Below are 26,441 nucleotides of genomic sequence, written 5' to 3'. Positions count from 1 at the left end.
GCAGGGCAGCGAGTCCACTATACCATGAAATTGCAGGTATTGTCTACACTCTTGGTGGCAGCCTTTTATTTGGTTAAATGATTATCTATGAAAATACCTGCCAGCCTTGATTTTTATTATTTTCAGTGTGAATTTAACAAGGTAAAAGCGTGAAGGCAACAGACATTATCGTTTTCTATAAAACGCACTTTTTATCTTTCAAAAAGTGTTTCCCAGTGCTAAACCTTTCATCCAATTTCTAAATTGCTGCATTTGTAATTTTCAAAAGCCAGTATAACGGAATAGTAATAGTAAAAAAAAAAAAAAAAAGCACTTGTTGGTTTAACTAATCTTTTTTTTGTATAATTCTCCCTTAAGAGGGCGTGGCAGGGGGTGTGCCCTATGCTTATATACCTTTGCAAATAGGTGTCCCTCGTTCCCATCTAAAAAAGTTGGGAGGTATGTGTGTGTGCGTGTGTGAGCTCAAGTTTTAAGCCTCTCCCATTGTTGGTGCAATTTTGTCACATCCACCATTTGCCACGGCCTGCATAGCATGCCACTAGTAGCTACACCCACCACCCCACCTCCTACTCCACCCTAATTTTTTAAGAATTATGATATTCAAATGTTTCCAGGTATGTATAGGCTCACCCAGAGGCGTAGCTTAAAAGCTTGTGGGCCTGCTGCAGAAGTTGACCTGGGGCCTCCACTACCTTCTACCATGTGCCAAGATATGGTAGCTGTATGGTGGTTGTCTCTCTTCCCTCTCTCTTACTGCTGGCTGCACGTGCACACAAGGTGGAAGCAGGCAGGTCACACACTCTGAGCTGCCTGGTGAAAGTGGTGGGCTTGTATGTGAAAGAGGAAACTCGTCTGGAGCTTTCTTTTATAGATTATTAAACAGCATTCAGTTACCTGTCTCATAGCCAGGCTGCAATGATTTGGAGGTGCAAGATATTGGGAAAAGGTGACACCCCCTTCCTGGTAATGACACATGCCCCTCTTCCTCCTCTTGGTAATGACAGCTGATCGCTTCCTTAAGGAGCCCCCCACTTCAGATAATCACAGATGACCCACTCTTCCTGGTAAATACACATGCCCCCTACCAGGTAATAACAGATACCCCCCCCACCGGGTAATGACAGAGGACCCCGGTAACGACAATCGACCCCCCCCCCACATAATGATGATTACCCCCCAGCTGTAACAGATCAAATACCTCCCCCCCACTAAGGTAATAACAGAGGTTCCCCCTCCTGGTAAAGACACATGCCCCCCACCAGGTAATAACAGATAACCCCCCCACCGGGTAATGACAGAGGACCCCGGTAACGACAATCGACCCCCCCCCCCAGGTAATGACGATTACCCCCCCCCCCCAGCTGTAACAAATCGAATACCTCCCACCACCAAGGTAATAACACATGGTAACTCCTGGTAAAGACACATGTCCGCTTCCCTCCAGTTAATGATAGGTGCCTTCCTAGTAATCATACATCCCTCCCCCCCCCCCCCCGCCGCATTCTGGTGATGACACACCCTCCATGCTGGCAATGGGAGATTCCCCCGAGAACCCCCCCCCCTTCCCCCGGAGCCCTCAGGCCAATCAGGAGGAGTAAGGGGGTTCACATTTGCGACCTCTGCGATCCCTGATACTACGCCTATGGGCTCACCTCTGAAACAGATATTCCTTTTTAAAGAAGGCGCAGCGACTTCTAACTTGATCTCCTGGCACCATGTATAATGTTATATTCTTTCCTGGGTACTAACCAGAAGGAAGGATATTTGAAAATATTAGAAGAGCTGGGCATCTGTTCAAGTTGTCTTCCCATGACACATGTCTGACTCTAAAAGAAGAGACTTAAAGCAGAACTAAACTCTCTCAATCAACATGAAATATTTTTAATACTTATGCAGCATTAGTAAATAGATAGGAAGGTATATTACTGTATATTTACTTGTTTTAAACTTGTTTTTTACATTTCTTCATTTGCTTCCTGGTTTATAGCCTAGGCCAAAAATGATGTCATACATCCCAGAAGTCTTCATAGGCAGTTTGTTTTCTTTCATCTGGAGGAGGGTCTTTCTCAGCTAACCACACCCTCTTGCCATGCCTGAGCTAAGAGCAGATGGAGTCCAGGAAGTAAATGCTACATGAATCATCTGACCTTACTCAGAATGGCCATGGCTGGAATGCTAGGGAGGGGGGGTTCAAAGTAAGTTCTCAACAAAATAAAGCATGGAGACATGGATGGATGGGTGAGTTTTCTTTGAATAGTAAAAATGAATTAAATTGCGTTTTCAGTTTGTGGTGTTTAAATACAGTTTAGTTCCACTCTAAGCTGGCCATACACTAGTAAAACTTTGTTTGAAAATTGTAATTTTTTGACCATTCCTTCAAATTTCTAATGGTTAGAGGGGTCAAACCAATATCCATTTTCAACCATAGTGATGAGAACATTTGAAGGGACAGGATGGACATTTTTTCTCAAGCAAACAAAATTCTAACTGTGAATGTGCTTTTGTTACGGAAAATCCATACATAGTGTAATGAAACCAGTTTAATATGTAGGAAGCGGTTGAGTTAGGAATTACCTTTAACCACTTGCCGACCGCTCACTGAGCTGGTACTGCGGCAAAGTGGCTCGTTATTGTGTGGCGATGTAGACCTACGTCACCAGACTCTCCCCTCTCTCGGTGGCTCGCTCCCGCTGTATTCAGACACAGCGGGAGTCGGGCCAGGTGAGGAGAGGCAGTGATCACCGCCGCTATAAACAAAGCGGGCGGATCTCCTCTGTGACAGACAGGGACAGATTACAGGATTCAGCATAGCTGAACCTGCGATCTGTGTCTGTGTCACACAACCCCCTCCCCCCACACATGTCAGTAAGCATGAGGCATACATTTAACCCTTTGATCACCAATAAAGTTAACCCCTTCCCTGGCAGTTTCATTATTACAGTAACAGTGCATATTTATAGCACTGATTACTGTAGTAATGTCATTGGTACTTCCAAAAGTGTCAAAAATGTCAGTTAGGGGTCCGATCTATCCGCCGCAATGTCGCAGTCCCGCAAAAAAAAAAATCGCTGATCGCCGCCATTACTAGTAAAAAAAATAAATAAACAATAATAATGACAAATCTTTCCCGTAGTTAGTAGACGTGATAACTTTTGCGCAAACCAATCAAAATACGCTTATTGTGATTTTTTTTACCAAAAATATGTAGCAGAAAACAAATTGGCCTAAAATGTTAAAAAAATTTTGATTTTTAAATTTTTTTGGGGGGAATTTTATATATCAGAATGTAAAAAATATTGTTTTTTTTTTTTTCAAAATTGTCGCTCTTTTTTTCAAAAATTAAAAATCGCACAGGTGGTCAAATACCACCAAAAGAAAGCTCTATTTGTGGGGAAAAAAAGGACATAAATTTAATTTGGGTAGAGCGTCGCACGACCACGCAATTGTCCGTTAAAGTAACGCAGTGCCGAATCGCAAAATATAGCCTGGTCAGGAATAGGGTAAAATCTTCCGGTCTTAAAAATACGCTCATTGAGAATTTTTTTGTCAAAGACATGTAGCTAAATACATTTTGGCCTAAATATATGACAAAAATTGATTATATTGGATATTTTTTAACTGTCAAAGTAGAAAATGTAAATTTTTTTGCAAAATTTTCGCTATTTTTTTATTAATATTGCAAAAAATGAAAAGCGCAGAGGTGATCAAATACCACCAAAAAGAAGCTCTGTTTGTGGGGAAAAAAGGACATAAATTTCGTTTGGGTACAGGGTTGCATGACCGCTCAATTGTCAGTTAAAGTCGAGCAGTGCCAAGTTGCAAAAAGTGGCCTGGACGTAAAGCAGGAAAATCCTCCAGTGGTAAAGTGGTTAACAGTGGTTACTCCGCTTTGAAGGTGTGCCTTAAAGGTTGGTCCAGCCCTTTGTGTTTATTTAGTGGAGGGAGGAGCCAAACTTGACACATCTTAGGAGTTGGCAGTGTGAAGAGCAAGTTGTGCCTCTTAGCAGGAGAGCTCCCCCTGGAGTCTGGAGGAAGCAATGGGGAAAAGTGAAGGCCTATTGCCTGTATAGCGAAGAGCAGCATGCCTAAACTGTAAGTTGCACCACTGCAACCCTCCTGAAAACAATGGGATCCTTTTGAAAAAAAAAAAACTGATATTGGAAAGTTTTATTATTTCACCTTAATGCCAAATTGTGGACTTAAATTTATTTAAATCTCCAAATGACACAGTAGCGCCAAAGAAACATAAGGATCAATCGAGCAGAAGTATGGGACCCTTCAAAACATCACTTCTTAGCACATGCTGGTAACTTGCGCCAATGCTGCCCTCTTCAGACTGGGAAATCTTGATAGCATACAAACAAGGAAAAAGAGAAAAGGGTAAAAAGGCCTAATGACTTACCAGATTTACCTTTATTAAAAAAAAAAAAGAAAATAAGTACATACTCACAAAAGCCCAAGGCTAATGGGCACTAAAGACCAGACCCAAGTGGCAGGAAAATGCTCATGGCGTCACAGAGACTTGCCAGCTAATGCATTTCCAGGGACAAACCCTCTCCAGGCTTTGCTCTGATGAAGAGAGTTCGTCCCTGAAAACGTGTTAGCTGGCAAGTCTCAGCGGCACCAGAAGTATTGATACTTCACCTAATGAGGGTTTCCCCTGCCACTTGGGTCTGGTGTTTAGTCCCTATTAGCCTTGGGCTTTTGTGAGTATGCACTCATTTTCTTTTTTGTAATAAAGGTATATCTGGTAATGCACTAGGCATTTGTGCCACCCTTTTTACTATGTGAATATAATTACACTGAAGAATTGTATTTAATCCATTGTATGGATTTTTGTAACTGTTAACCTTTATAAGAAAATCAGTAAAGTTCAAGCAAAAATTATTCTTGCCTCATCATTGTCTAAGCTGGGGAGAAGTTGTATTTAATGAACGTCATGGGTTACATTTTAGGTGGCAAAGATGGCTACTTAGGACAAAATGGCTTCAAAGTATTAATCTCTTGTCTCTCTTCTGATTTCTTTCATGTTTCATGCAACTTTGCAAAAGCTAAAAATATATTTGATGGGCTGATATATTCTGCAACAAGAAAATTCCCTCCTCTCAGAATAAGGAACCCTGTCTGGATATCTTGACCACAGGACACATATATCTTCTACAAAAAGTCCCTGAAAAATCCCTGATGAAAATTGCAGACGCCGCAATATAGACTTTTAACACTAAGCTTGCTAAAAGCTTTTTCTAACTCTAGATTGGTCAACTAATATCTTAATACAACCTACTTTTCATACGTCATATGGTATATTTAATCTCAAACGCGGAATGATAAAAGGTAGATCACTTTGATTCAACCACTGAGTCTTGCCTGATCTCTATGTAGCTATATATCTCTGATTTGGTATCACTGACTAATAGGTATCAGGTATTTGTACCTGAAAGGAAAAGATTCCACAACACATTAAACTATTGAGAGAAGAAGAGTTGAAATGTTATGTGACTGTGCAAACCTGGTCAGCTCAGGATCAGGTGGTGGTTGGGAAACAGGAATCACCCTCCTGGCGGAAAGAGAAGTCAGGTATCATGTGCCAGGTGACCCAGGCCCCCATGTTTCATCGGCCATGGATGTTTGGATGGATTCCCTAGCCCTAACCTGGGCCACCATAGTGTAGGCTTACAAGTGAAGTGCTCCGGGGTTAACAGGGTTGATGACCAGGAGGATGAGTCAGGGAGGCCTTTGGCCTGTATCTGTGCACATTGGGAAAGTGTGAGCTTGGTGATGAAACCAATGAGTTATAGGTTACCTTGAAGCTTTGTTTGTGGGAGGAAGCCCAGCTGCACGTGCTGGTCACGTGTACTAGAAGGGAATCCTTTGCTTACAAATATATCTACGATTCCATTCAAATAGCAGGTCTGGACAACATTTTAGGGTCTTTTAAATTAAATAAATTCACTTAACCGGTTGCCGACCGCCGCACGACTATTTACTGCGGCGGTCAGCCCCGGCCAGGCAAAGTGACGTATGTATACGTCACTAGCCTGGGAGCCAATAGCAGGCGAGCGCGCGCGCGCCCCCGAAGGCGCGCTCCCGCCCAGGCTCGTTCACGAACGAGTCCGCGCGTGTGACCGATGGACCCGATGTCCACCGGTCACTCGCGATCGTCCGCCGTGAAGGGAGAAAGGCAGGTGGCTAATGTAAACAAAGCCACCTGTCATTCTCCCTGGTGTAAAAATGGAGATCATACGGTTCTACTATGTAGGACCGTTGCTCTCTGTTCTTACACCTGAAGCCATGTCCAATCACAGTTAGAAACACACCCCTAGGGAGATACTTAACCCCTCCTTCCCCAATAAAGTTAACCTCTTCCCTGCCAGTGTCATTTTTACAGTAACAGTGCATATGTATAGCACTGATTACTGTAGTAATGTCACTGGTAATTCCAAAAATGTCAAAAATGTCAGTCAAGGGTCCAATCTGTCCGCCGCAATGTCGCAGTACCGCAAAAAAAATTGCAGATTGCCATTACTCGTTAAAAAAAAAAAACAACAAAAATGCCAAAAATCTTTCCCTTAGTTAGTAAACGCAATAACTTTTGCGCAAACCAATAAAAATACGCTTATTGTGATTTTTTTTTACCAAGCATATGTAGCAGAAAACAAATTGGCCAAAAATGTTAAAAAATTTGGATTTTTCCTTTTTTTTTTGGGGAATTTCATATAAAAAAATTTGAAAAATATTGTTATTTTTTCCGGGGCTTAAGTGGTTAATGATGGCAAGGAAGAATGTTTCACAAATTATTTTTCTGAATTTCTGTATGGACGTTTAAACAAAATTGTACCTATGGGGGAGATTAACTTAAACTGGTGCATTGAGAATCTGGTGAAGCTGTGCGCGGTAGCCAATCAGCTTCTAACTTCCGCTTGTTCAATTAGGCTTTGACAATAAAACCTGGAAGCTGATTGGTTTCTATTACAGAGCTGCACTAGATTTTGTACCATGCAGTTTAAGTAAATAACCCCCTATGTATGGCCATCTTTAGGGTGAATACTAAAAAGCAGCATCTTTGTACCAGGTCTTGCCTTTCTACTAATTGCAAAAGATCTTTTCCCTTGCTAGGGGCCAGCAAAGGATCGAACGCAATCATGGTGACGGCAGATTGGGTGAAGAAAATGTGAGCACTCCCAGAGCAAGTATCAATCATTTACAAACTGAATAAGCCCCGCTCCCTCTATCACACAGAAATGTTCTTCTTCTATTGATTTAACCTGGTGGAACGAGTGATGTCATTGTTCCCCCTAAAACCCAACACTGTTTTATTTGGCAGGACAGAATTAACAAGTTATTAAGTTTAAGTTATTATTCCAACCTTTACCTAACTTTATTAATGACTTTCATATATGATCATGTATATGTTAGCATCCCTGCTAAAACACTGCTACGATAAGCTCCATCAGCCATAACAAAGAGCCTATTGCTTTCAGTGCAGTCACAAACGGCTCACATTCGCTGATTCTTGCCAAAATTCAAGCTGTAGGTTACCCAAATTTGACAAATTTCCATTTAAAAATCCACTGGGCTGAGTGGAAAATTTTTGGCCAAACAGTGACTGCGCCCTATCAGATGCTGGGGTCATAGAATTGGAGGTAATCATCAAGTTGCAGGATTGCATAGCATATGGTGCCTGTGTCCAAACTATGGCCCTCCAGCTGTTCAGGAACTACAATTCCCATAATGCCTAGTTATGTCTCTGAATGTCAGAGATTTACAATGCCTCATGGGAACTGCAGTTCCTGAACAGCTGGAGGGTAATAGTTTGGACACCTCTGGCATATGGCATTTGTCCCTCTATCTAATGGTGGGTGAAAGAACAATGGAAGGACTTCGTGAAGCAAGGGGAATCCAGGTGGATTACAGTTGGGTGAATGGTTAGTCCACAGCATCAGTCGGGGATCGAACATTGGCTGTTCACCCTATTCGGTGAACATTCGAATTTGCAAGGTGTTCGGCAAGTGTTCGCCCTGCCGAATGCCCCTGCATTGCACTGTGATCTGCATTTTGTGCCCTGATTGGGCAAAGCTTTGCACACTCAGGGCACAGTATAAGCTGGTTGTTAAGGAGCGGGTCTAGGAAGCCGGCCGGGGCGTCCTTAGCAAAAAACAAATAAAAAATGCCGGTTAAAAAAAAAAAAAAAAACAGTGTGGGGTCCCCTGCAAAATCCATGCCAGACCCTTATCCGAGTACATAGCCTGACAGGTCAGGAAAGGGGGGGGGGCGAGCGAGTGCCCCCCCTGAACCATACCAGGCGGTATGCCCTCAACATTAGGAGGTGGGTGCATTGGGGCGAAGGGGGGGTGCAGGTTGAGTAAAGTAGTGTGTGGAAAGGATATATGCACAAGGATTTAATCAGCAAACAACATTATTTTATGTTGTTCGTCTACAAGTTCTGAGCCCCAGAGGTCTGGATGTGCTCCAATGGCAGCTGTAAGAGCAGAGGCATAATTAGAACTTTCAGGGCCCCGATGCAAGAAACCATGAAGTGCCCTCCTTGCCCCCGACCAGGGCCTTTCCCATTGATCCTGGGGCCCTTTACTCCCATTGTGGGACCCTTTATTATGGTCCTGCAACGGGCCACCTTCCTGCCGTCTTGGTCCCCACAGTGGCGAAACGCCAGAGCCCAGTTGCAAGTGTGACCTTTATGACCCTGGTAGTTCTGCCACTGGTGTCAGTAGTTTTTTTTATTTTTGTTGTTTTATTTTTTTATAATTTTTTTAACATTTTATTATTTTTTTTATCTACATCTATTTATTTATTAATTTTTATTTTTTTTACAAATTTTTAGGACCACTATTGGGGGGGGGGGGGGGGTTTGGTGAAATATCAGGAGTCTAAACCGACCCCTGATGTCTCACTTTTGAGACAGCTGCACAAAATAAATGAACAGGAATAGCTCTGTACAGATATTACCATTGTAAACACTGTTTTCTATGCCCCAGCTATGGATGAATAAAAAAAAAAAAAATCACTGATTCCATTAAACAAGGAAGGGGGTGAGAAATTACACATTTCTTCCCTGCTCTCCATCTTGACAGATCCCCCGGGCAGCCAGCAGGAGGTGAGAGCGGGAAACCCGGCAGCACTGCGGGGATGGGGGGGGGGGGGGAAGGACACAGGGGCCCAAAGCAGCAGGGCAGGGATATTGAAGCGGCCGGGGCGGCATGTGGAGGAATTGAAGCCCTCCATTTCCCTGAAGGTCTGCAAGAGGGAGATGGAGGAGAAGTGGGCATTCAGCGGCTGCATGGACAAATCGGTTCCTCTACATGCCACCTCCTATACAGGTGTACAGGGGGGACGCCGTCGACCCTTGTACATACGCACATGTGTAAGAGGTTCTAGGGCCAGGATAAAAAGGATCAGGGATAAACACCTGCCCTGCAAAGTGCCATAGCTTACTAAGAAAGAATCTTAGGTGAATCTTGAATATTTCACTGAGGCATTTGGGTGGGAGTAATAAGCTTTGACCCAGTGTATGAAGTCCTCTGCTAAATGCCATTTGGTGAAAAGCATATATCGCCAGTCAATGGCTTTAAGCACATTGATAGAAAGCCACATGGACTCAACCAACCATGTTCTGGCAAGATAAAAAAAACTGTAATGCCCACATAGTCACTTGTGCCTTCTAATGGCACAAGGTCTACCTGGTCTTTGTGGATGAAATGACCCAAGAAGAGGTTTATTTTAGTGACCAGAACCTTCGCCAGTATCTTTACATCTGTATTTAGAAACAAAATTGGTCTATAATTAGATCCAGAATAAGAATCAGAAATTTTGTTTGGGGATCATGACCATGTTGGCTTGTAGGGAATCTGGGAGGAAGGAGTCACCTTTCTTTGAATAATTAAAAGTCGCTGTTAAATGTGGGATAAGAACATCAGAGATTTTCCTGTAAAATAAGGCAGTATAGCCATCAGGACCTGGTCTTTTGATAGATTTAACCTCCCTGGCGGTATGATTCTTTCGGATTTTAGGTGCTGAAAGCGGTACCATTATTTTGCTTGCAATTCTGGAGAATGAGCAGCCCAAACCAGCTATTTACTAATGATTTCTTTTTACCGTGTGTTCTTCTTTATAACATCCCGAGTATGATAAAGTTTGAAACACAAAATCCTAAATTATAATATAATAAATAACTATAAAATAATAATATAATAATAACACTTTTTTTTTTTTCCAAAAAATAACACTTTTTATTCAATAAATGATAGTAAATCATGTAATCAAAAACACTGACATTTTTTTTTGTCAATCAAGGATGCAATATATTTTTTTTTTTCCCAAAAAGGATGCAATATTACTCTTCATACTGCTTCAATAAACGTCCCGGGTGTGGAAAATTTTGAAACAGGGTACAGCGCAAAGTCCAACATCACAGTCTGGACAGTAGTACCGTGTTTCTTTTCTTATTTTCCGCCCGGTGTCGTCGTGCTTGGAACAGCACACCACACACATTCTTGTGGGTGCAGCCTTCTTCTCCGTCGGTGGAATGAGGTCCATAAAATGACGACCGGTCAGTCGTTCGGGGTTCACGACACCAGCAGCACAGCGTCCGGATCGACTTACAGTTGGTGTCTGGTGCCTGAGAAAAATCAGCTCCGCAATTTTCCACACAAAGTCCGCATGGATCATAGGCCGGTCGCTTTTCTTTTTCAGCAGAATGAAGGCATTCCATAAACACTGCTCCAGGAGGTGTCTGAAAATTTTTTTATAGTATTTCTTCTGCTGTTTCCGCATTGCTGGATAGAAGGTCATGGCCTGGTCAGCTCTGTCCACACCTCCCATGGTGTTATTGTAATCCAGGGCCAGTTGCGGTTTCAGCACATCTTTTCCCCCTTTTGTATGGACCATGACAGTGGCGGTGCTATGGATGGTGCTCATCAGGCAGACATCTTTTTTGTCGCGCCATCTAAGTGCCAACATTTTGCCTTTCTGCCAGGCAACTAACTCTCCAGGCTTGAGTTTTTTGTTGGCAAAGCTGGGGGGCATGTCACGCCGGTTTGCTCTGACGGTCCCATAAGCATCCGTCTTGTGCTGTAGGAGGAACTCAAACAGTTCTGGGGAGGTGTAAAAATTGTCTGTAGTGACACAGTACCCCTGATCCAGCAGAGGCTCAATCAGCGTCAGAACTGAAGCAGTTGCCATCCCATAGCTGCTGAACCTTGGGTTAAACTTAGTTCCTCTTCCGGTATATAGGACCGAGTTCCAAATATATCCAGAGCTGGATTCACACAGCATAAAGGATTTTATTCCAAAGCGTGCTCGCTTGGACGCAATATATTGGATCCAGCTAAGTCTCCCTTTATACGCCATAAGACTTTCGTCAATGCAAATGTCTCTTTCTGGGACATAGGACCGCTGGAAGTTTTTCAAAATTAATTGATAAATGTCCCAGATTTTTTTCAGCTTCGGAGCCGGATGAGATGTTTCATCAAACTCCTCATTGTTGGCAAAGTGCAAATATCGCATTATAAGGGAAAATTTGTACTCCGACATTATGGTTCCAAAAAAAGGAGTGGCCAATAATTTGTTGGTGGTCCAATACCACTTCTGCAGGGGTTTCCCCACCACTCCCTGCAGAATAATAAGGCCCAGGAATCTCCAGATATCCGCACTGGTAACGGGTTCCCACATCCTGCTCCTGGAAAACCGCCGATGTGCTGCGGTTTGTTGTTGCTGGTACCGGTTGGTCTCCACAACAATTTTTTCGATGACCTCATCGGTCAAAAAAAGCTGCAGATACGCCAAGGGGTTATCCTCCTCAACATCCACTTTGAGACCAGGCGTTCCGGTATACGAGAACCTTGGGGGCGCTACGTGCTCCATACCGCAGTCGATCACGCACCACGTACGCACATCGCTCGGCACATCATCATCACTAAACTCACTTTCGTCGGATGATGAGCTTTCCCATGCATCGCTGTCACTCCACTCTCCGTGCGATTCGGGATCGCTGTCGCTATCGCCCAGCAGGTCATACATCGCTTTTGATGTTGCGGCACGCTTGCTTGAGGCCATGGTCGCTCTGCAATAATCCAGATACAAAGTATGGAGATAATGCAGGAAGTGCAATGGAGAAAGCACTGGGGGGCATAAAAAGGTCACTTTATTATATTTTGGGAATGTAATCCAATAGGATTACAGTGTGTCAGTGTGTTTGGTGTTTATACTTTTTGAATTTGCCGCCGGTTCCACCCCCCGGCGGACGTCACGTCGCCGGAGACGGAAGCCGGGGCTTACAGACGATCGAGAGGAACATCCGCCGCCGGACACCGCTCTCATACATCGCTGGATCCCGGAGAAAAGGTAAGTGAAACCTCCACCAGGATCCAGCGATCTTCCCAGCGCTACCCCGAGTGTGACTCGGGGTTACCGCTTTTGGCTCAAAAATCTTACCCCGAGTCACACTCGGGAATACCGCTAGGAAGGTTAAGGCTTTTAATTGCCAGACGGAGTTCCTCCGTGGTGAACTTGGCATTCAGGGAGGAGAGGTTTTTTTTTAGTTTTTTTTTTTTCCGCTGTTTTATTGGTTGAACTGGATGGGCTGGTGTCTTTTTTCGGCAGACTAACTATGTAACTTTTTCCATGGGAAAGAGGCCAGGAGATGCATAACATTTACAGAAATGGTGACCCCGAAAAGACAAAAACTTAGGTGCCGCTCAGGTAGAGAGGTAAAGTCCAGCTGGACCGCTGGGAGAGCAGGTGGGACAGGGAGCTAATCCTAGCTCCAATACAATAGGGGACCCTGTGAGCAACTATGCCTAAAAGATTGCAGCTTGCACTAATCACTCCCTTGAGTGTGAAAAACTATATATAATCTATAAAGTGCTGCGCAGTGTGCAAAAAGGTGTAAATGAGATTGTGAACTCTGTAAGATATATAAATATTATCCCCCTGAGGAAGGCACGTAGTCCCTTGTGTCGTCACGCGTAAGGGAGGGGGCCAGACGAGTGTCGGTGATCGGAGGCTTACCACAGCGGCTCAAACGCTGCATCGGAGTGCTGCGCAGTGTGCAAAAAGGTGTAAATGAGATTGTGAACTCTGTAAGATATATATAAATGATCCCCCTGAGGAAGGCACGTAGTCCCTTGTGTCGTCATGCGCAGGTGAGGGGCCAGGCGAGTGTCAGTGATCGGAGGCTTACCACAGCGGCTCAAACCCTGCATCGGATCGTACAGAAATAGGTGCATGCTTGGCCATCCGCCATCCCATGCCATTTGAATATACTCTGCATGAATAGAGTGGTGCACTCTAGCACCCATAGAAAGCGAGTGGAACTTATCATTTAATAAAGTCGTTTTCATCAGATGTTATTTGAACTATGGATGTATGTTTTTTTCCCCTATACGAGAGAACAGCTGAGGTGGTGGCTGCATTCATTTTCCTATTTTAGGCTTTCTTCCTCTCTGTTTTCATCTGGTGATCTGGCCAGTAACACACCTCCTTTATTAGTCAAACAACAGGAGGCTCAACAGACAGCAGCATTCTCAGGTTGTGGGAGAGGGTAGTGTTGAATGTGTTATCAGATTTAAATACACTAACAAATTTAAGCCAAACTCCAGCGCACACTTTAAAATCAGCTACAGCAGTTTTTATTTTCCTTTTGGGATAAAGGTTTTGCATAATAAAAAAAACTGATCATTTAAATCACCCCTTTCAGTGCTAAGTGGTTTGTCACATTCATGTAAACTGATACATTCTGCTGGAGAGCTTGAGCTTGTGAAAAACAACAGACTTGCTGAAAAAAAGCTTAAAAAAGCAAACGAATGCAGCCATCACATCTAAGAATGGGTAAGATGCAATATAATCAATGTTTGCTTTTGGGTTTAATACCACTTTAGTAAGTGGAGCTGGCTTTCAACACAGTCCCCACACTAGACCATGCTCCTCTGATGCGTTTCACCCTGTTTAGGCTTCATAGAGGTAAGAGTGGCAGGGATACTGTATATGTTGATTACACAATTATATACAACACTGTTTATATCACTCATGAAGTCCATCTGCCATTGCAAAAAGGCAGAGAGGGACAGTCAGAAGCAGGGCCTTTTTTCAGCTGGGACTTGGTTCCACCACCTCTGGCCCAGGCCCTTGGCTCCCTGCTCACCACTGTAACTTGTAGACGCAGAAGTCCGGCTTATGTGTTTACAAGTGATAGCTTGCCTCCCAGTGGCTTCCACTGAGTGCAGGATGGGAACAAAGGAGATGCAGATGCCCAGGGTGCAGTGCGGATGCTGTCACCCCAACTAGATGATCTCCCTGCAAGTGAGAGAGGCAGAGCCACCTACAGTGTGTGGGGGGCTACTAGAGCCAGCTGGGTGCTTTAGCTTAATACAGCAACACAAGTAAGATATGTAGAAGATGGTGGCTCATTATGCCTTTGTCTTACAGGGTTTTTTTTTTTTCGGCAGTATACAACCACTTTAAGGTCACACTACTCTTTGGGAGGTGTTCCTAGGGGACCCTTGGAGTGGTCTTGCTTTGGATTCAAGTCCATGTCCCCCTAAAACACACAGACTTTCGGAACCGGAGGACCCAGCTACATATTTGGGGCCTCTATGCCCAAACCAGCAAGGACTGCTTTAGATTGTGCAACTCCGAGCAGATATTATTATCAGCTCAAAGCAACCTGATTCTGGGGTCTGATGCCATACTCGTAGTCTGTTTATTAAAGTGTTATGTGTTTATTAAGTGTGTCTCTCCCATTGTGTGCCTCCTAGGTGTGCATTCCCATTGTTCATTGAGGTAATTGAGTCACCTATTGTTCTATCTGTTGGGTTTATCTAACCTTTGTGTGATGTTTTGGGTAAATTGTTCATGTGGTGACTGAATTACTTTTAAAGTGTATAAAAATTTTTTTATTTCTGTTCAATAAACAGTCATTCCTTTGGTTCTTCCTCAACATCTTGTCTGTGTATGACGCTTGGGGTAAAAGGGCTGTTATTAGTTCTTGGTCTGCTGGAAGGGTTTGTAGAGCAGAAAGCACTATTTGGCGGAAGCACCTAAGTGGGGTGCTAAGCATTCCGTCACAGATTGCAACAAGTGAGCTGTGCAATAAATGTGTCTGAGCAACAAAGACACCACTAATCACATCTGATATTCTCTAGCAACTGGACACCAATCCTTCCCTTTATCTATAGATACATTTTTCACAGCTTTCGTGCTGCACTGTGCTGTCAGCCAAGACCAGGAGAAGGTCTCAGTGGTCCATGTTTGCGATTGGGCAAACCTTTCCCAGCCTGTCCTTAGTAAGAGATAATCCTGAATCCATCTTGAAATGCATTAAGGGAAATGCTGAATACACAGTTACACTTATTTGTACTTTTGGACATTTTTTTCAGGATTGGGTGAAGTGAGAGTCATACCAATCAGAAGAAATTAGATAAAAATCATAGTGGCTCAGTGGGCAGCACCACTGGGGTCCTTGGTTTGAATTCTGACCAGGGCTCTATTTGCATGGAGTTTGCCTGTTCTCCCTGTGCTTGAGTGGATTTCTTGATCTTACACATGATGATGCTTTCTAAAACATATTTTTAAATGAACCTGATAAATATACTGAACTCATTGTTCATTGTAACATACAGATAAGAATACAAGCTAGACTAGCCATCAGTGACTAGTACGGTGTCTCGCTAATTGACTCTTATCTGATGAGATGTCCATGTACCACTTATATGTACCAAAAGAAAACAGAAATATCTGCTGAAATTATTAGACCCTATTGTAAGAGAAATTTTGTTTAACCTCCCTGGTATGATTCTTTTGGATTTTAGGTGCTGAAAGCGGTACCATTATTTTGCATGTAATTCTTGTGAATGAGCAGCCCAAACCAACTGTATACATTTATTATATATATTATATATATATATATATAATGTATACAGTTGGTTTGGGCTGCTCATTCGTATATATATATATATATATATATATATACACATATATATATATATATATATATGTATGTATAGATATATATATATATATATATATATATATATACTATGTATATATATATATATACACATATACATAAAAAGTACAGTAAAACTGCAGGAAAGGGCAATGGGGGGCAATGTAATGTGATTTTATTTAATTTTAAATAGTATCAGTGTGTTTGGTGTGTTTCACATTTGAATTTGCCGCCGGTTCCACCCCCCCGCGAACGTCACGTCGCCGGAGACGGAAGCCGGGGCTCGCAGACGATCGGGAGGAAGCTCCGCCGCCGCATACCGCCCGCATTCTTCGCTGGATCCCGGAGAAAAGGTAAGTAAAACCTCTACCAGGATCCAGCGATCTTCCTAGCGGTACCCCGAGTGTGGCTCGGGGTTACCGCTTTTGGCTCTAAAATCTAACCCCGAGTCATGCTCGGGAATACTGCTAGGAAGGTTAACAAGTACATATGGACTTTCATTCACCTCCAAACAAGATGGAAGCTGTTTTTTTTTTTTTATTTAATTACCCCAATAATCCTGACAAGTTTTTCCCACACTCCAAAGACAGGCTGGTAGGTTAGTTGGCCCTAGTATGTGTCTGTATGTAAGATAGAGACATTCGATGTAAGCTCCTTGAGGGTAGAGCCTGTGAATGAATGTGAATGTATAGTGTGTATAGTACTGCGTGAAATTGATGGTGATATATAAAGGCCTGTAAAAATAAAAAAACAAAAGAACTTAAGATTGAATATTGTTCTTAGCTAAGAATGATACCAGAGATACACAGGTCTGCCTGTGGCCCGGTCCTCGGTATTAAATGTTGCAGGGACGTGGCCCAGACTGAGCAGCTGTGGCATTTGCCAAAGGGGGTGAGGAGCCGTGGGCAGCTGTTTTTATCATGTCTGATTTCATAAAACAGGAAATCACACAGCAGAATGTGCATATCCTTTGCACGCTACCGACTGCCAACGCTAAAATGAGTCAGCGGTACTACCAGTTGACAGCACTCCTTAATTTTGCAAAGTTAGGAGCACAAATGTTACATTCCTGTCCTTCTGACATTGTTTTTAATTGATAAGCTGCTGAAACAAAACCTATCAATACATGGAGTGGAACTTGGGGCAAAATTTGATCATTACTAGACAGATCCTCAGGCCTACTAAAATCATTTTTTTTCCTTTTTTTTATGCAGGTTTTTGGACATTTCTGAACCTGGTAGTTTATGTAGCACTCCCCCCATAGGGGCCACTGGTAACAACTAGTTCTTTCCGAAAAGTTCAGAGACTGCTCACCACCGCAAGCACCAGTCCATACACATCAGCTCCAGTAACACAGTCTAGGACAGGGGTCTCCAAACCTTCTAAACAAAGGGTCCTTCAGACTTTAGGTGACCGGACTGTGGCCATTGGGAGTAGAAATTATCCTGGCGTCAACGGGAATAAACAATTATTAAGTATTAGGGGAGGAAAAGCAACCTAACTATGATGACAGTGGGAGGAGTGATGCCCCATCCTTGGTATTAGTTGGAGGAATAGTGCCCCATCACTGGTATCAGTGAAAGGATTAGTGTCCCATCATTTGTATTAGTAGGGGGAATAGAGTCCTATTATTGGTGTCAGTGGGAAGAATAGTGCCTCATTGATGGTTGCAATGCAAGAAATAGTGCCCCATTGTTGATGTCACCAGGATTTGTGCCCATTGTTGATGTCAGTGGGAGGGATAGTGTCTGGTATCAGTGGGAGGCAAAGTACCCCAGGGGTCATATAAATACGCGAACAGGGCCGCATCCGGCCCCTAGACCACAGTTTGGAGACCACTGGTCTAGGAAATGTCTTTTTTAGGATTTATTGCTTGAAGAAACTTGAACAGGAGAGGCTTTAGGTCATGAGACACTCCAAATGCTCTCTAACATCAACAAGAGGACAGTCTCCTCCTAAAGTAACCATTAGGGGTTGCTTAGATATGAGTACTGATACCGATACTGAGAATTTGCACGAGTACTCATACTCATGCAAATGCTACTGTAGCCCAAAACCGATACCTTTGTGGTGCGATTTGAGCCTCACATCACACTGCAAAGAATTGTATGTGATTTGAACAGGAATGCAGTGCGATTCCTGTCCGCATCACATGCTGTTTTCACCACCGCTTCTCTGTGAACCCTGTATAGAAAGGCAGGGAAGCGCTATCTAGTGCAGCAAGGGGGCAAACAGTTTATTAAAAAATGTTATAACAGCTCACATTAATATACCCATCTTGTCAAATCCAAATCTGCATAGTGTCCCTGTCCCGCCGATGATAGAAAACCACAACCGCCTGCGGTGCTCACAGGGCTGGGAGGAAATGAAGGAAGTTCCGGGACCCCTGTAAACCAGCTTGGAGCACACATGTGGGTATAGGATGGAAGTGATGTCAGCGGCCCGAACCACCTATACATCTCCTCCAGCCCTGTGAGCACTACAAGTGGCCATGGTTTTCTATCATCAGATCCTGTGTGAAAAATACATGTAATGGTCCATAAGGCTAGGTTTACTCTAGTCTGTGCAGTAAAACGCAGCATTTTATCATGCACACCAGTGTCAGTGTCAGCTCTGGCAGGGAGTGGTATGACGTGTGTTGCAGCACATCACACTGCTTCCTCTTTTTTTTTTTAAACTTTATTTGAATTGACACTTCATTCATGTCACTGCACAGCAATATATATATAATATGTGGTGCCTTCAAGTGTGCTGTGTAAAAAAAATGCAGACATGCTGCATTTTAACGCAGCACATTGCACAGCACAGTACACCAGCATTGTGGTTTGAATAAGGCACATAGAAAACAATACTCTAGTCCTGACCTGCATTTATCCACTGTAGAAAAAAGCAGGTCACTGCAGTCGAGTCGAGTAAAATGAGCCCCAAAGGGCTTTTGTCTACACGTGCTTAGATGTACAATATAACTGTTCACATCTGCAAAAGTCTTGTATTCCTCTAGCACAGATTTCAATCCCAGCATGTACATGCGATAACATACATACATTGGGGAAAATAGTTATTTGATCCCTTCAGATTTTGTAAGTTTGCCCACTTACAAAAAAATGAAGGTTTGGGGGAGCAGCACATCGTTTTTTATCTTAAAGGGTAACTTCACTTTCGTGGGGAAAAGAATCAGCAAATAAAGAAAAAAACAATATAGTGTATAAAATTGCGGCACAAATCATATTGTAATTGAATGTTATTAAAAATTAACTTTCCTTTTCAATCTGCAGCTGTTATAATTTTCTGAAAATGCAATGCAATATGGCCACCTGGAGCTGTTCTGTACACAGAATGTATACTGACCACACCCCAGAAACATCATTTCCTGCTTGATTGGCTCACTTATTTTCCCAGAAGTCTGCCTAAGATACAAGTCAGATTTCTGGCATCCCCTGCAACAAAAATGTCATTTTTTGGTGAGATTCTCCCAATAGTTACACGTCTAAAGGGATGCAGGTCCAGCAGCTTTCCTCATTAGAGCTCTGCAGCTGCCACAGCTGATAGATAATTATGAACCCACTCTCATTTGACCCACTCAGCACAGAGGCACGGAGGAACAAACAATGATTTCTTCAGAATAACAAAAAGTAGAAATCTGCAACAAAAGTTTGTTAAAATCCTTGCAATGTACAGAGATCCCCAAGAGAATGTTTTTTTTTTTCAACAAAAGTGGAGTTACGTTTTAATGCATAGAATGCATATGAAAATAAAAAAAACCTTCAGCCTTTATAACCACTTTAATTTAAAAAAACATAATTGTACAAATAGACATTGAATATAAAGGGGTGGATTTACTAAAGGCCAATAGACTGTACACATGCAGAACTTAGTAAATGAGATAAAGCTTCACTTTGCAAAGAATAACCAATCATGTGCAAGGAAAAATAAAAGAAATGGCATTTTCGCTTGCACATGATTAGGTGATGGAGGGCTGCAGAGCTTCTCCCATTTACTAAGATCTGGAGCAACTGCACTTGCAAAGTGCATAGTCTAGTTGTCTTTAGTAAATCCACTCCAGTGTGTTCCCATTACACTAGCATAGATGTCCCAGAGCACTATTGGTTTTCAAAAGAGAGAACATAGCAAAAGCTATTTGCCTTAGGCCTCTCTGACTGGATCTCCAGAAAGTCCATCAAGAGTGGTGCAGGAAGAGAGAGAAGTAAGTATTCAGTTGTTTTTGCAAATCTGAGCTTTAGTTATTGAGCTCTGTGAACAACATGGTTTTTGTTCTCAACAGAGCAGCTAAGAAGGGCAAGTACACATATGAAACAAATTATTATACATAAATTCTCATTTACCTACATAAATTAAAAAGTTTTAAAATGTTTCTTTTAGTCCAACTTTATAGAACCACTTAAGTGTAGGTTCACACTGAGGCTGGTTAGAAATTGTGTGAGTTCGGCTTATCTTGCATGATTTCAAACCGGCATTTTCAGTCCGACTTAGGGGGGCGATTTCACAGACATCTTTGCGGGTTCCTGCACAGATGTCTATTGAAATCGCCCCCCGAAGTTGCCAAAATTAGTGCAGAAACTACTTTTGTGAATCGGTGTGTGGCGCCGCAAAGTCAGCGTCGCACTGATTTGGAAGGTGCCATTGCCGGCACTTGGCTCCGTTTTGACATGCGGTTTGACATGTCAAGTCGGACCAAGGTGAACGTGGGTTTATGGAAGCTGTCCTTTAAGAAAAGGTGACCAGTTCTATGCTGCAGATGCTTTTCCTACTTGGAGAGCCCAATGAGGCATGGATTATCAATAACACACAGACAAGTCAGGTAATATAAAAGATGCAGCAGAATTGAACCCAATATAACAAATGATGGGACTTACTTGCACAGCCTTGATAATGGCGATCACACCAGTGGGCCAGAAGCAGCAGATCGTGGTGAGCACAGCAATCGGCATGTAGTCATGAGGCGGGCGACGAGGTTCTAGTAGTGCCAGTCCCGGGGGGATCTGTGGAGGGGGTATGCCAGGCTGCGGCGGGACAGTTCCAGCTGGGTATTGCTGATGGACATAAACAGACAGTTAAAAAACAATATCCAATATTGTCCTATTTCATTTCTTTAAAGAGAACCGGTTAAACATTTGAAAATTGCCTTTAATTGTTTTTTATTGTCCAAACAATATTAAGTGCCCATTCACACTACCCCGACTTGTCAGGCAACTGGTCAGCCTGACAAGTCGTGGTCCATGCAGTGCTACGGGGACCCTTCTAATAGGAGCGGCTCAAGTCGCTCAGACTTAGAAAATAGTTCCTGTACTACTTCGGGGTGACATCGGAGCGACTTGCATTGACATTCATTATATGAAGTCCGTGCAAGTCGCGACGAAATCGCGGTGCATGCGACTTCACAGGTCGCCCCCGAAGTCGTGCCGCGGTAGTGTGAACCGGCACTAAAGGCCATGTCACACTTTCTACCCTGTCGCTGATGAGAAATCACCAGTGGCAGGATCACTTTGGAGGACACAGCAGGGAGCGGCAAAACTCATCTACTTGCAAGTGTCGTACCCTCACCAGCTAGATGAGTCAGTGAGCGTTTCTGGCAACAAGGGGGTGACACCTCACTTCAGAAGCCTGCGAGGGAGGGACATGTGATGAGCATTTATTTGTCCCCTCATGTTGGATTTTCTAGGGATTCTGCTGCTGGCACATTCTTGTTTGCGACTGGATTGCTAGCGTGACAAGGCCCTGAGAAAATTTACGGTTGCCCCTTATTTAGCTTTACCTACTTTGTCTGACGAGGACTCTGTAGCCAGGAGACCCCCTGGTACCCTGTAAACAGCCTGACTTCTTGCTGATACCAGAAAACATCTCTGAGCTCTTAAATAGTTATAACTGTATCAAATAATATAGCGCCCAATAAAATAAAGTATATGTAAAAAAAAAACAAAAAACACTATATATATATTTAAATGGCAAGGTAGCCACCCTACGCTACATATGGAATAATGGTTCAGATGCACTCATACAATAAAGTCAGCATAAATAATTCACATGCGTTGGAGGCACTTACAGGTACTGAAATTGGAGCAGCTAGTGCAAATCAGCAATGTTTCGTGTATCAAAGTCTTAACGACATGTTGGCTGTCTTTCATTATAGGTATATATATATATACACACACACTGCTCAAAAAAATTAAAGGAACACTTTTTCAAAACACATCAGATCTCAATGGGGAAAAATCTCATGCTGGATTTCTATACTGGTATGGACTGGGTAATGTGTTAGGAATGAAAAAATGCCACTTAGTTTGATAGAAATAAAAATTATCACCCTACAGAGGGCTGAATTCAAAGACACCCCAAAAATCAAAATGAAAAAATTATGCAACAGGCTAGTTCATTTTTCTGAAATGTCATTGCAGCAACTCAAGATGGTACTCAGTAGTTTGTATGGTCCCCATGTGCTTGTATGCATGCCTGGCAATGTCAGGGCATGCTCCTAAAGAGATGATGCATCACTGAGCTCCTGAGGTGCATGCTGGCAGCGTCAGATGGACCGAAACATAATGTCCCAGAGGTATTCTATTGGATTTATGTCAGACGAGTGTGGGGACCATTCAATGTTATCAATTCCCTCATCCTCCAGGAAATGGCTGCATACTCTCACCACATGAGGCTGGGCATTGTCGTGCACCAGGAGGAACCCAGGACCCACTGCACCAGCGTAAGGTCTGACAATGGGTCTAAGGATTTCATCCCAATACCTAATGGCAGTCAGGGTGCCATTGTCTAGTCTGCGTCCCTCCATGGATATGCCTCCCCAGACCATCACTGACCCACCACCAAACCGGTCATGCTGAACGATGTTACAGGCAGCATAACGTTCTCCACGGCTTCTCCAGAACCTATCATGTCTGTCACATGTGCTCAGATTAATCCTGCTCTCATCTGTGAAAAGCACAGGGCGCCAGTGGTGGACCTGCCAATTCTGGTGTTCAATGGTAAATGCTGATTGAGCTCCACAGTGCCGGGCAGTGAGCACAGGGCCCACTAGAGGACGTCGGGCCCTCAGGCCACCCTCATGAAGTCTGTTTCTGATTGATTGGTCAGAGACATTCACACCAGTGGCCTGCTTGGAGGTCATTTTGTAGGGCTCTGGCAGTGCTCATCCTGTTCCTCCTTGTACAAAGGAGCAGATATCTGTCCTGCTGATGAGTTAAGGACCTTCTACTGCCCGGTCCAGCTCTCCTAGAGTAACTGCATGTCTCCTGGAATCTCCTCCATGCTCTTGAGACTGCTGGAAGACACAGCAAACCTTCTGGCAATGGCACGTATGTAGGCTGTGTACAACTACAGGGCCCTGTTATTTGATACTGCTATGCACACTCAGGAACTGGGTAATAGTGAATATCATATCAGAAAATTTGATATGTATACAATATATATAAATAAATGTGTATATAAAATCAGCATAAATAATACACATGTGTTGGAGGCACTCACGGGTATTAAAGTTGGAGCCAGTGCAAGTCAGCGATGTTTAGTGTATCAAAGTTTCAACGGCACATTGGCTCTCTTTCATTATATATATATATATATATATATAAGCAAATGTAGGCTGTGAACAACTGCAGGGCTCAGTTATTTGATACCGCTATGCACACTCAGGAACTGGGAGACAGTGAGTATTATATCAGAAAAATTGATAAGGCAGCAGCTGTCAGACCGGAGAGTCGTCCCTTAGACCGGCCATACGCGGTGCAAATTTCTTTCCTGCAACCACTGGTTGCTGACAGGGGAATCCCTCTTGATGAGCAATTGTCTGCTCAGAAGAGAGTGATTATTGCTAGCGGCTATAGCAGCCATTAGTGATAATCACAAGCGAATCCGGGAGGCTGGTTGTACCCAAGTTGATCGATCAACTTGGTACATTCAGTCTGCCCATTACCGATTTGAATCTGGGCCAGTTCCTGCTTATTAAGCCAAAACAAGCCTGCATAATTATAAAAGACTAATGCTGGCCATACACTAGCCGAAAAATCTTGCAAATTTGTTTTAGAATAACGAACACTCGGCCGTGAGAGCAAACGATTTTCCCATCATGTAATGACTGCATTTTGATCAATAAATCGTTCAATGGACATAAATTAATCAGATTTTCGTTCATTTTGTCAAATATAGCTAGTGCAAACAGTTAGGGTGAGAAACACATTAACCTTCCAATTTATCGTTCGTTCGGCAGAATTTTCCAAACTGTTCCTTCCGTTTTTCAGCTCTGAAAAGTTAAAACCGATTTTCTATTTGTGCCCATTAACTGGACGAAAAACGAACGAACGGACCGAATGACAGATTTTCAAACTATTTTTCGGCTAGTGTATGGCCAGCATAAGTCTCAGTTCACTGATGCGGTGCGAATATGATGCGATTTCTGTTGTGGCAGGTGAATGAATGAAATCTGAGGGGATTTGGCATAGCTGGAGATAAAATTTGCTTCGAATCTGCATTAAACTCGCACAGGACACTCTTTTAACTGGATCAGAACCACACCGCATAGACATGAATGGCCTTCATTTAAAACAATGGTTTTTCAGATGACATAGGAATCTATGCCTTTTGGATCGGATCTAGATCACATAGAATTTGCATCAGTGTGAACCGAGACTAAATACACAAATTCTTGCATATACCCAAAGCTAACTGGAGTTCGTTTTTAAAGGACTTGTCCAATCAGTGCTCATCTTTTAGTTATTAGTTGATGCCAGCAAATTAAAGCTGAACTCCGGGCAAACTGCAAAACATACAGTTTACATACAGATATGGGAACTCTTTTATCTGCCAATGGAGCTACATCACTAACCTGATCTCAAAATATCAACCAAGACGCTCTATTTGGTCCTCCCGAAACCTCCTACTCTCTAGCTCTCGTCACCTCCTCCCATGCTCGCCTCCAGGATTTTCTCCAGAGCTTCTCCCATCCTTTGGAACTCCTTACCCCAATCTGTCCAACTGTCTCCTAATCTATCTATTACCAAATAATCTATCCATCTTTACATGATCCCTGAAAACCCTTCCCTTTAACCACTTTACGACCCCCCACCGCAGATATACTACGGCAGGCAGCCGCTCCTGGGCAAAGCGACATAGGTCAGGAGGCTAGGGGGCGAGCGCTCCCGCCCCCGCTCGTCAGCGGGGAAGCCGATGCATGTGTCAGGCGGCTCCGATTGCAGCCTGACACCCGCAATTGTTCCCCGCTGAGAGAGAAGAATGGTCATATGTTGTAAACACAGCTCACCGTTCTTCTCCCTGCAATGACCATAGAGCCCCTGTGATCCTTCTATATAGGATCATATGTCTCTATGGTCATTTCAGAAGCCCCCCCCTCACAGTTAGAAAACACCCCCTAGGCTCACATTTGACCCTTTGATCGCCCCTGTGCTAACCTCTTCCCTGCCAGTGTCATTATTACAGTAACAGTGCATATTTTTTGCTCTGATTAGTGTAGTAATGTCACTGGTACCCCCAAAAGTGTAAAAAAAATGTCAGTTAGGGGTCCGATCTGTCCGCGCAATGTCGCAGTCCCGCTAAAAATCACAGATCGCCGCCATTACTAGTAAAAAATAAATAAATAAATAAAAATGACATAAATATTTCCCCTAGTTTGTAGACGCGATAACTTTTGTGCAATCCAATCAAAATACACCTTTTGGGATTTTTTTTTTTTTTTTTACTAAAATATGTAGCAGAATACAAATTGGCCTAAAATGATGAAAAAATTATATTTTTAATTTTTTTTTATTGGGAATGTCAAATAGCAGAATGTGAAAAATATTGTTTTTTTTTTTTTTTCAGAATTGTCGCTTTTTTGTTTATAGCGCAAAAAAATAAAAATCGCACAGGTGATCAAATACCACCAAAAGAAAGCTCTTTTTCTGGGGGAAAAAAGGACGTCAATTTTATTTGGGTACAGCGTCGCACGACCGCGCCGTTGTCCGTAAAATAATGCAGTGCCGAATCGCAAAAAATGGCCTGGTCATTAAGGGGGAAAATCTTCCGGTCCAGAAGTGGTTAAAGAAGTCTATCGGGCTTCTAACTAATACACTTTTTCACTTTCTTCATCAGCTCATACCCCACAGCTATATATATGCGATGCGAGAACCCTGTAAATCCACTGTTCCCGCATCGCATTCAAATCGCAGGCAGTTCTACACTGCCATATGCGAATCGTTGGGGGTGTCAATACAAAGTTAACGACACCCCCAGATCAGTTCGCATATAGCAGTGCGAACTGTCAGTTTGGACATGAATCGGATTGCATAAGTGTGAACCTAAATGCGATCCGATTCTGCTGTGGGCCCAAAAAAGGGTCCTGTGCATGTTGTGTGCAAATCTGATGCGAATTTAGCCATACAATCTATATGGCTGAATTTGCATCGCACAGACATCGCATGTAATTTTCAGAGCAGTGTGCTCCGAATCTGTCTGTCATCGCACT

At 43.1% G+C, this 26,441-nt stretch overlaps 1 protein-coding gene across 1 annotated transcript in view; it reads right to left on the bottom strand.

Annotated features, from left to right (window-relative positions):
- PRRT1 (proline rich transmembrane protein 1) overlaps positions 1-26,441 on the bottom strand; it is a 57,043-nt gene that overhangs the window by 3,840 nt on the left and 26,762 nt on the right. Inside the window, exon 3 of the mRNA XM_082264679.1 lies at positions 20,833-21,009. Coding sequence (XP_082120805.1) covers positions 20,833-21,009 — 177 coding nt within the window. The remainder of the gene's footprint in view (positions 1-20,832; positions 21,010-26,441) is intronic.

Source organism: Pelophylax lessonae (assembly GCF_965119305.1).
Source record: "Pelophylax lessonae genome assembly, chromosome: 7".
NCBI lineage: Eukaryota > Metazoa > Chordata > Amphibia > Anura > Ranidae > Pelophylax > Pelophylax lessonae.
The sequence above is the reverse complement of the archived record's forward strand: the minus strand, read 5'-3'. Positions and strand labels throughout refer to the sequence as shown.